We start from the raw sequence: 12,203 nt of genomic DNA, 5'->3' as shown, positions 1-12,203 counted from the left end.
CCAAGCGGGTGGCGGACATTGTAAATAAAGAATGGGAAAGGCCCGGTATACCTTTCGTCCCTCCCCCCATATTTAAAAAATTGTTTCCTATGGTCGACCCCAGAAAGGACTTATGGCAGACAGTCCCCAAGGTCGAGGGGGCGGTTTCTACTCTAAACAAACGCACCACTATACCCATAGAAGATAGTTGTGCTTTCAAAGATCCTATGGATAAAAAATTAGAAGGTTTGCTTAAAAAGATGTTTGTTCAGCAAGGTTACCTTCTACAACCAATTTCATGCATTGTTCCTGTCACTACAGCAGCGTGTTTCTGGTTCGATGAGCTAGAAAAGGCGCTCAATAATAATTCTTCTTCTTATGAGGAGATTATGGACAGAATTCATGCTCTCAAATTGGCTAATTCTTTCACCCTAGACGCCACTTTGCAATTGGCTAGGTTAGCGGCGAAAAATTCTGGTTTTGCTATTGTGGCGCGCAGAGCGCTTTGGTTAAAATCTTGGTCAGCGGATGCGTCTTCCAAGAACAAATTGCTTAACATTCCTTTCAAGGGGAAAACGCTGTTTGGCCCTGACTTGAAAGAGATTATCTCTGATATCACTGGGGGCAAGGGCCACGCCCTTCCTCAGGATAGGTCTTTCAAGGCCAAAAATAAACCTAATTTTCGTCCCTTTCGCAGAAACGGACCAGCCCCAAGTGCTACGTCCTCTAAGCAAGAGGGTAATACTTCTCAAGCCAAGCCAGCCTGGAGACCAATGCAAGGCTGGAACAAAGGAAAGCAGGCCAAGAAACCTGCCACTGCTACCAAGACAGCATGAGATGTTGGCCCCCGATCCGGGACCGGATCTGGTGGGGGGCAGACTCTCTCTCTTCGCTCAGGCTTGGGCAAGAGATGTTCTGGATCCTTGGGCACTAGAAATAGTCTCCCAAGGTTATCTTCTGGAATTCAAGGGGCTTCCCCCAAGGGGGAGGTTCCACAGGTCTCAATTGTCTTCAGACCACATAAAAAGACAGGCATTCTTACATTGTGTAGAAGACCTGTTAAAAATGGGAGTGATTCATCCTGTTCCTTTAGGAGAACAAGGGATGGGGTTCTACTCCAATCTGTTCGTAGTTCCCAAAAAAGAGGGAACATTCAGACCAATCTTAGATCTCAAGATCCTAAACAAGTTTCTCAAGGTTCCATCGTTCAAAATGGAAACCATTCGAACAATTCTTCCTTCCATCCAGGAAGGTCAATTCATGACCACGGTGGATTTAAAGGAATGCGTATCTACATATTCCTATCCACAAGGAACATCATCGGTTCCTAAGGTTCGCATTCCTGGACAAGCATTACCAGTTTGTGGCACTTCCGTTCGGATTAGCCACTGCTCCAAGGATTTTCACAAAGGTACTAGGGTCCCTTCTAGCGGTGCTAAGACCAAGGGGCATTGCAGTAGTACCTTACTTGGACGACATTCTGATTCAAGCGTCGTCCCTTCCTCAAGCAAAGGCTCACACGGACATTGTCCTGGCCTTTCTCAGATCTCACGGGTGGAAAGTGAACGTAGAAAAAAGTTCTCTATCTCCGTCAACAAGGGTTCCCTTCTTGGGAACAATAATAGACTCCTTAGAAATGAGGATTTTTCTGACAGAGGCCAGAAAATCAAAACTTCTAAACTCTTGTCAAATACTTCATTCTGTTCCTCTTCCTTCCATAGCGCAGTGCATGGAAGTAATAGGTTTGATGGTAGCGGCAATGGACATAGTTCCTTTTGCGCGAATTCATCTAAGACCATTACAACTGTGCATGCTCAGTCAGTGGAATGGGGACTATACAGACTTGTCTCCGACGATACAAGTAGATCAGAGGACCAGAGATTCACTCCGTTGGTGGCTGTCCCTGGACAACCTGTCACAGGGGATGAGCTTCCGCAGACCAGAGTGGGTCATTATCACGACCGACGCCAGTCTGGTGGGCTGGGGCGCGGTCTGGGGACCCCTGAAAGCTCAGGGTCTTTGGTCTCGGGAAGAATCTCTTCTCCCGATAAATATTCTGGAACTGAGAGCGATATTCAATGCTCTCAAGGCTTGGCCTCAGCTAGCAAAGGCCAAGTTCATACGGTTTCAATCAGACAACATGACGACTGTTGCGTACATCAACCATCAGGGGGGAACAAGGAGTTCCCTGTCGATGGAAGAAGTGACCAAAATCATTCAATGGGCGGAGACTCACTCCTGCCACTTGTCTGCAATCCACATCCCAGGAGTGGAAAATTGGGAAGCGTATTTTCTGAGTCGTCAGACATTTCATCCGGGGGAGTGGGAACTCCATCCGGAAATCTTTGCCCAAATTACTCAATTGTGGGGCATTCCAGACATGGATCTGATGGCCTCTCGTCAGAACTTCAAGGTTCCTTGCTACGGGTCCAGATCCAGGGATCCCAAGGCGACTCTAGTAGATGCACTAGTAGCACCTTGGACCTTCAAACTAGCTTATGTATTCCCGCCGTTTCCTCTCATCCCCAGGCTGGTAGCCAGGATCAATCAGGAGAGGGCATCGGTGATCTTGATAGCTCCTGCGTGGCCACGCAGGACTTGGTATGCAGACCTGGTGAATATGTCATCGGTTCCACCATGGAAGCTACCTTTGAGACGAGACCTTCTTGTTCAAGGTCCGTTCGAACATCCGAATATGGTCTCACTCCAACTGACTGCTTGGAGATTGAACGCTTGATCTTATCAAAGCGAGGGTTCTCAGATTCTGTCATTGATACTCTTGTTCAGGCTAGGAAACCTGTAACTAGAAAAATTTACCACAAAATATGGAAAAAATATATCTGTTGGTGTGAATCTAAAGGATTCCCTTGGGACAAGGTAAAAATTCCTAAGATTCTATCCTTTCTTCAAGAAGGTTTGGAGAAAGGATTATCTGCAAGTTCCTTGAAGGGACAGATTTCTGCCTTGTCTGTGTTACTTCACAAAAAGCTGGCAGCTGTGCCAGATGTTCAAGCCTTTGTTCAGGCTCTGGTTAGAATCAAGCCTGTTTACAAACCTTTGACTCCTCCTTGGAGTCTCAATTTAGTTCTTTCAGTTTTTCAGGGGGTTCCGTTTGAACCCTTACATTCCGTTGATATTAAGTTATTATCTTGGAAAGTTTTGTTTTTGGTTGCAATTTCTTCTGCTAGAAGAGTTTCAGAATTATCTGCTCTGCAGTGTTCTCCTCCTTATCTGGTGTTCCATGCAGATAAGGTGGTTTTACGTACTAAACCTGGTTTTCTTCCGAAAGTTGTTTCTAACAAAAACATTAACCAGGAGATAGTCGTGCCTTCTTTGTGTCCGAATCCAGTTTCAAAGAAGGAACGTTTGTTGCACAATTTGGATGTTGTTCGTGCTCTAAAATTCTATTTAGATGCTACAAAGGATTTTAGACAAACATCTTCCTTGTTTGTTGTTTATTCTGGTAAAAGGAGAGGTCAAAAAGCAACTTCTACCTCTCTCTCTTTTTGGATTAAAAGCATCATCAGATTGGCTTATGAGACTGCCGGACGGCAGCCTCCTGAAAGAATCACAGCTCATTCCACTAGGGCTGTGGCTTCCACATGGGCCTTCAAGAACGAGGCTTCTGTTGATCAGATATGTAAGGCAGCGACTTGGTCTTCACTGCACGCTTTTACTAAATTTTACAAGTTTGATACTTTTGCTTCTTCTGAGGCTATTTTTGGGAGAAAGGTTTTGCAAGCCGTGGTGCCTTCCATCTAGGTGACCTGATTTGCTCCCTCCCTTCATCCGTGTCCTAAAGCTTTGGTATTGGTTCCCACAAGTAAGGATGACGCCGTGGACCGGACACACCTATGTTGGAGAAAACAGAATTTATGTTTACCTGATAAATTGCTTTCTCCAACGGTGTGTCCGGTCCACGGCCCGCCCTGGTTTTTTAATCAGGTCTGATAATTTATTTTCTTTAACTACAGTCACCACGGTATCATATGGTTTCTCCTATGCAAATATTCCTCCTTTACGTCGGTCGAATGACTGGGGAAGGCGGAGCCTAGGAGGGATCATGTGACCAGCTTTGCTGGGCTCTTTGCCATTTCCTGTTGGGGAAGAGAATATCCCACAAGTAAGGATGACGCCGTGGACCGGACACACCGTTGGAGAAAGCAATTTATCAGGTAAACATAAATTCTGTTTTTGTCGAAAGGAACGAAAACGGTTAGAAGCTTTAAATTTACCCTTAGATTTTTTATCCTGAGGCAAAAAAGCTCCCTTCCCCCCAGTGACAGATGAAATTATAGAATCCAACTGAGAACTAAAGAATTTATTACCTTGGAAAGAAAGAGATAGCAATGTTGATTTAGAAGTCATATGAGCATTCCAAGATTTAAGCCATAAAGCTCTTCTAGCTAAAATAGCTAAATACATATCTAACATCAATTCTGATTATATCAAAAATGGCATCACAAATTAAATTATTAGCATGTTGAATTAATTTAACAATGCTATACACATTATGATCTGATACTTGTTGCGCTAAAGTTTCCAACCAAAAAGTTGAGGCAGCTGCAACATCAGCCAAAGAAATAGCAGGCCTAAGAAGATGGCCTGAACATAAATAAGCTTTCCTTAGATAAGATTCAAGCTTCCTATCTAAAGGATCTTTAAAGGAAGTACTATCTTCCGTAGGAATAGTAGTACGTTTAGCAAGAGTAGAGATGGCCCTATCAACTTTGGGGATCTTTTCCCAAAACTCCAATCTATCAGTAGGCAAAGGATACAATTTTTTAAACCTTGAAGAAGGAGTAAAAGAAGTACCCAGTCTATTCCATTCCTTAGAAATCATATCTGAAATAGCATCAGGAACTATAAAAACCTCTGGAATAACTACATGAGGTTTATAAACCGAATTTAAACGTTTACTAGTTTTAGTATCAAGAGGACTAGTCTCCTCCATATCTAATGCAATCAACACTTCTTTTAATAAAGAACGAATATACTCCATTTTAAATAAATAAGAGGATTTGTCATTGTCAATATCTGAGTCAGGATCCTCTGAATCAGACAGATCCTCATCAGAGATAGATAAATCAGTATGTTGTCGGTCATTAGAAAATTCATCAACTCTATGAGAAGTTTTAAAAGACCTTTTACGTTTATTAGAAGGCGGAATGGCAGACAAAGCCTTCTGAATTGAATCAGAAATAAATTCTCTTAAATTTACAGGAATATACTGAGCATTAGATATTGATGGACCAGCAACATGTAATGAATTACTACTAATGGAAGCATTTTCTGCATGTAAAAGTTTATCATGACAACTATTACAAACCACAGCTGGAGGAACAGTTACCACAAGTTTACAACAAATGCACTTAGCTTTGGTAGAACCAATATCAGGCAGCAGGATCCCAGTAGTAGATTCTGAGACAGGATCAGATTGAGACATCTTGCAGTATGTAAAAGAAAAAAACATATAAAGCAAAATTATCAATTTCCTTATATGACAGTTTCAGGAATGGGAAAAAATGCAAACAGAATAGGCCTGTGACATAGAAAAAAAGACCAGAGGCAAAAGGAATGAGGTCTTAAATAATGAAAAAATGTTTGGCGCCAGGTATGACGCACCACAAACTGACAAACATTTTTTGGCGCCAAAAACGTCCATAACGAAACTCGAGCGTCCTAGATGACGCAACCTCGTGAAAAGACTCGGCGCCAACTAAGACGCCGGAAATGACGAATTTGCGTCAACAAACGTAATTTTCGCACCAAAAAAGTCTCGCACCAAGAATGACACAATAAATGATAGCATTTTGCGCTCTTGCGAGCCTAATACAGCCCGCAATATAGAAAGAGTCAATTTGAAAACCTCAGGTAAGAAAAAGAAAAATATATTTTTTTAAAAGCATTTCCCAGATATGAAACTGACAGTCTGCAAAAAGGAAATATACTGATAAACCTGAATCATGGCAAATATAAGTATAAACCTATATTTAGAACTTTATATATAAAGTGCCAAACCATAGCTGAGAGTGTCTTAAGTAAATGAGACATATTTACCAAAAGACACCCATCCACATATAGCAGATAGCCAAACCAATACTGAAACGAGAATCAGTATAGGTAATGGTATATAAGAGTATATCGTCGATCTGAAAAGGGAGGTAGGAGATGAATCTCTACGACCGATAACAGAGAACCTATGAAATGGATCCCCGTTAGGAAGACCATTGTACTCAATAGGTGATAGTCCCTTCACATCCCTCTGACATTCACTGTACTCTGAGAGGAACCGGGCTTCAACATGCTGAGAAGTGCATATTAACGTAGAAATCTAACACAAACTTTGTGCTAGACCTGCATAGGCCGAAACGCGTCGACATTTGGCAAGCACATTTTTAAGAGTATTGACTTTTTGTACATCTACACTTTTTCATTTTTTTTCTAGGTTTTTTATTATTGTTTTAACCGAGGATACAGAGCACCAGAAGGACCACATTGGAGGAATATTCACCTCTTTTTTTCCTATATCCACATAATTTTATTGTGTACACATCAAAGACTCACCTGTTTTTTTATTTTTGTTTTTATTTTTGTTTTTATTTTTATTTATTTTTTGCAACGTGAGTTTTGTTATTACATTTTTTTGCAACGTGAGTCTGTTTTCTCTGCACCGTGAGTCTTGTTTCACATATTTGACAATTTGGATGATTTATTTTGGACCACACATGACTTTGAGACATCATTGACTTTTTGATTTATTCACTTATGCGGGACAATTATCACATATTTGGTCATTTGCTTTGCACATTTGTCTCCAATATGGATCCTTGATTGGTATACCATCTAGTGCTATATATTAGCTGCTATTTTATAGGAGTTGTAACTGTATATTCTTTTTTCTGTCCTTCAATTCATTTATATTCATCTTGCTTTTGTGTAATAAATAACATTTACTACATCTAGGACTAATAAATTATTAACCCATATTCCGCCGCTCCCCGACATCGCTGCCACTATAATAAATTTATTAACCCCTATTTCCCCACACCCCAACATCGCAAACCATATAATAAAGCTATTAACTTCTATTCTGCCGCTCCCCGACATCGCCGCCACTAAATAGTTGTTAACCACTAAATCTCTGGCCTCCCACATCACCGCCACTAAACAAACCTATTAACCCCTAAACCACCAGCCCCCCACATCGCAAAAAACTAAATTATAAACTATACCCCTAAACCTAACAACTCCCTAACTTTAAATTAAAATTACAATATCCCTATTTTAAAATAAATAAAAACTTACCTGTGAAATTAAAAAAAACTAAGTTTAAACTAACAATTAACCTAACATAACTATTATACTAAAATTAAAATAACTACCATAGGTTATGGATGTTTTCATGGACCATCACTGCCAAGAAGCAAATTAATTTATCAGGTGAGCATAATTTTTTTTTTTATTATTATTCTTTTTTTTTTTCAGTTGGAAAGTGGTAATGCTAGATCCTCTCCGAAATCCTCCTGACGAGGTAATATTTAATTGTTGCAAGTTAAAGTGATTGTTAAACTTACTAAATTTATTTAATAATATTATATACTGTAAGTTAATGATTTAAGCTGAACTATGCATTTTTTTATCTGTTAAGCCGCTATGTTTGAAAATATAACTTCCTTTTCCTTCCTAAGATAGGGAGAATCCACTGCTTCATTCCTTACTGTTGGGAAATACAACACCTGGCCACCAGGAGGAGGCAAAGACACAACAGCCAAAGGCTTAAATATCCATCCCACTTCCTCACTACCCCAGTCATTCTTTGCCATTCATCACGTTAGGAGGTGGCAGAAAAGTGTCAGAAGATTCGGAGAGTCCTGAAAAAGGATATCTGCCCTTCGAGATAGGACTGGAGTTTTAAGTAGTCATGTCAACCTCTCAGTGAGAGTAATGATGAAAGTTAGAGTCTGGAGATGCAGGGAAAGTTTTTCTGTGAAACCATCCAGACTACTGCTAGAAACTCCTAAGCAATCAGTGTTGACAAGTTTCACTGCCTGCTTTCTCTCACTCAAGTCCATATCAGGAGCGCTGCTATAAGACTGTCGCACTTCAGAGGCTGTGTTCTGTTCCACAGCATGGATCCTGGAGATAAGATTGTTTGAATTTTTACACATAAAACGCTATAACAGGGTCACAGTGTGGCTCCTTTATACCTTGATAGGATCCAGGGTTAATATCCTCTGAAGGGGTTTATTGAACAGTTGGGGTTAATTAATCAGTATGATTTTTTCTTTCATGTAATTAGCAAGAGTCCATGAGCTAGTGACGTATGGGATATACATTCCTACCAGGAGGGGCAAAGTTTCCCAAACCTCAAAATGCCTATAAATACACCCCTCACCACACCCACAATTCAGTTTTACAAACTTTGCCTCCTATGGAGGTGGTGAAGTAAGTTTGTGCTAGATTCTACGTTGATATGCGCTCCGCAGCAAGTTGGAGCCCGGTTTTCCTCTCAGCGTGCAGTGAATGTCAGAGGGATGTGAGGAGAGTATTGCCTATTTGAATGCAGTGATCTCCTTCTACGGGGTCTATTTCATAGGTTCTCTGTTATCGGTCGTAGAGATTCATCTCTTACCTCCCTTTTCAGATCGACGATATACTCTTATTTATATACCATTACCTCTGCTGATTTTCGTTTCAGTACTGGTTTGGCTTTCTACAAACATGTAGATGAGTGTCCTGGGGTAAGTAAATCTTATTTTTTGTGACACTCTAAGCTATGGTTGGGCACTTTGTTTATAAAGTTCTAAATATATGTATTCAAACATTTATTTGCCTTGACTCAGGATGTTCAACATTCCTTATTTTCAGACAGTCAGTTTCATATTTGGGATAATGCATTTGAATCAATTTTTTTCTTACCTTAAAATTTGACTCTTTTTTCCTTGTGGGCTGTTAGTCTCGCGGGGGCTGAAAATGCTTCATTTTATTGCGTCATTCTTGGCGCGGACTTTTTTGGCGCAAAAAAATCTTTTCTGTTTCCGGCGTCATCCGTGTCGCCGGAAGTTGCATCATTTTTTGACGTCCTTTTGCGCCAAAAATGTCGGCGTTCCGGATGTGGCGTCATTTTTGGCGCCAAAAAGCATTTAGGCGACAAATAATGTGGGCGTCTTATTTGGCGCCAAAAAATATGGGCGTCGCTTTTGTCTCCACATTATTTCAGTCTCATTTTTTCTTTGCTTCTGGTTACTAGAAGCTTGTTTATTGGCATTTTTTCCCATTCCTGAAACTGTCATTTAAGGAATTTGATCAATTTTGCTTTATATGTTGTTTTTTCTCTTACATATTGCAAGATGTCTCACGTTGCATCTGAGTCAGAAGATACTTCAGGAAAATCTCTGTCTAGTGCTGGAACTACCAAAGCTAAGTGTATCTGCTGTAAACTTTTGGTAGCTATTCCTCCGGCTGTTGTTTGTATTAATTGTCATGACAAACTTGTTAAAGCAGATAATATTTCCTTTAGTAATGTACCATTGCCTGTTGCAGTTCCTTCAACATCTAAGGTGCAGAATGTTCCTGATAACATAAGAGATTTTGTTTCTGAATCCATCAAGAAGGCTATGTCTGTTATTTCTCCTTCTAGTAAACATAAAAAATCTTTTAAAACTTCTCTCTCTACAGATGAATTTTTAAATGAACATCATCATTCTGATTCTGATGACTCTTTTGGTTCAGAGGATTCTGTCTCAGAGATTGATGCTGATAAATCTTCATATTTATTTAAAATGGAATTTATTCGTTCTTTACTTAAAGAAGTACTAATTGCTTTAGAAATAGAGGATTCTGGTCCTCTTGATACTAATTCTAAACGTTTAGATAAGGTATTTAAATCTCCTGTGGTTATTCCAGAAGTTTTTCCTGTTCCTAATGCTATTTCTGAAGTAATTTCCAGAGAATGGGATAAATTGGGTAATTCATTTACTCCTTCTAAACATTTTAAGCAATTATATCCTGTGCCGTCTGACAGATTAGAATTTTGGGACAAAATCCCTAAAGTCGATGGGGCTATTTCTACCCTTGCTAAACGTACTACTATTCCTACATCGGATGGTACTTCGTTTAAAGATCCTTTAGATAGGAAAATTGAATCCTTTCTAAGAAAACCTTATCTGTGTTCAGGTAATCTTCTTAGACCTGCTATATCATTGGCTGATGTTGCTGCAGCTTCAACTTTTTGGTTGGAGACTTTAGCGCAACAAGTAACAGATCATGATTCTCATAATATTATTATTCTTCTTCAGCATGCTAATAATTTTATCTGTGATGCCATCTTTGATATTATCAGAGTTGATGTCAGGTTTATGTCTCTAGCTATTCTAGCTAGAAGAGCTTTATGGCTTAAAACTTGGAATGCTGATATGGCTTCTAAATCAACTCTACTTTCCATTTCTTTCCAGGGTAACAAATTATTTGGTTCTCAGTTGGATTCTATTATCTCAACTGTTACTGGTGGGAAAGGAACTTTTTTACCACAGGATAAAAAATCTAAGGGTAAAAACAGGGCTAATAATCGTTTTCGTTCCTTTCGTTTCAACAAAGAACAAAAGCCTGATCCTTCATCCTCAGGAGCAGTTTCAGTTTGGAAACCATCTCCAGTCTGGAATAAATCCAAGCCTTCTAGAAAGGCAAAGCCTGCTTCTAAGTCCACATGAAGGTGCGGCCCTCATTCCAGCTCAGCTGGTAGGGGGCAGGTTACGTTTTTTTCAAAGAAATTTGGATCAATTCTGTTCACAATCTTTGGATTCAGAACATTGTTTCAGAAGGGTACAGAATTGGTTTCAAGATGAGACCTCCTGCAAAGAGATTTTTTCTTTCCCGTGTCCCAGTAAATCCAGTGAAAGCTCAAGCATTTCTGAATTGTGTTTCAGATCTAGAGTTGGCTGAAGTAATTATGCCAGTTCCAGTTCTGGAACAGGGGATGGGGTTTTATTCAAATCTCTTCATTGTACCAAAGAAGGAGAATTCCTTCAGACCAGTTCTGGATCTAAAAATATTGAATCGTTATGTAAAGATACCAACATTCAAAATGGTAACTGTAAGGACTATCTTGCCTTTTGTTCAGCAAGGGCATTATATGTCCACAATAGATTTACAGGATGCATATCTGCATGTTCCGATTCATCCAGATCATTATCAGTTCCTGAGATTCTCTTTTCTGGACAAGCATTACCAGTTTGTGGCTCTGCCGTTTGGCCTAGCTACAGCTCCAAGAATTTTTACAAAGGTTCTCGGTGCCCTTCTGTCTGTAATCAGAGAACAGGGTATTGTGGTATTTCCTTATTTGGACGATATCTTGGTACTTGCTCAGTCTTTACATTTAGCAGAATCTCATACGAATCGACTTGTGTTGTTTCTTCAAGATCATGGTTGGAGGATCAATTCACCAAAAAGTTCATTGATTCCTCAGACAAGGGTAACCTTTCTGGGTTTCCAGATAGATTCAGTGTCCATGACTCTGTCTTTAACAGACAAGAGACGTCTAAAATTGATTTCGGCTTGTCGAAACCTTCAGTCACAATCATTCCCTTCGGTAGCCTTATGCATGGAAATTCTAGGTCTTATGACTGCTGCATCGGACGCGATCCCCTTTGCTCGTTTTCACATGCGACCTCTTCAGCTCTGTATGCTGAATCAATGGTGCAAGGATTACACAAAGATATCTCAATTAATATCTTTAAAACCGATTGTACGACACTCTCTAACGTGGTGGACAGATCACCATCGTTTGATTCAGGGGGCTTCTTTTGTGCTTCCGACCTGGACTGTAATTTCAACAGATGCAAGTCTCACAGGTTGGGGAGCTGTGTGGGGATCTCTGACAGCACAAGGAGTTTGGGAATCTCAGGAGGTGAGATTACCGATCAATATTTTGGAACTCCGTGCAATTTTCAGAGCTCTTCAGTTTTGGCCTCTTCTGAAGAGAGAATCGTTCATTTGTTTTCAGACAGACAATGTCACTACTGTGGCATACATCAATCATCAAGGAGGGACTCACAGTCCTCTGGCTATGAAAGAAGTATCTCGAATTCTGGTTTGGGCGGAATCCAGCTCCTGTCTAATATCTGCGGTTCATATCCCAGGTATAGACAATTGGGAAGCGGATTATCTCAGTCGCCAAACGTTGCATCCGGGCGAATGGTCTCTTCACCCAGAGGTATTTCTTC

At 40.2% G+C, this 12,203-nt stretch overlaps 1 protein-coding gene across 3 annotated transcripts in view; it reads left to right on the top strand.

Moving 5' to 3' along the window:
- The window catches only part of KANSL1L (KAT8 regulatory NSL complex subunit 1 like), a 406,715-nt gene that overhangs the window by 307,911 nt on the left and 86,601 nt on the right, over positions 1–12,203 (top strand). For 2 of the 3 annotated variants that reach the window (XM_053698780.1, XM_053698779.1), the window contains exon 12: positions 7,468–7,513. The exons of the other annotated variant lie outside the window; for it this stretch is intronic. In XM_053698780.1, the coding sequence (XP_053554755.1) occupies positions 7,468–7,513 (46 nt within the window). The remainder of the gene's footprint in view (positions 1–7,467; positions 7,514–12,203) is intronic. 3 annotated transcript variants of the gene reach the window in all.

This window comes from Bombina bombina, chromosome 1 (assembly GCF_027579735.1).
Source record: "Bombina bombina isolate aBomBom1 chromosome 1, aBomBom1.pri, whole genome shotgun sequence".
NCBI lineage: Eukaryota > Metazoa > Chordata > Amphibia > Anura > Bombinatoridae > Bombina > Bombina bombina.
Note: the sequence above shows the minus strand (reverse complement) of the source record. Positions and strands in the feature narration are given on the sequence as shown.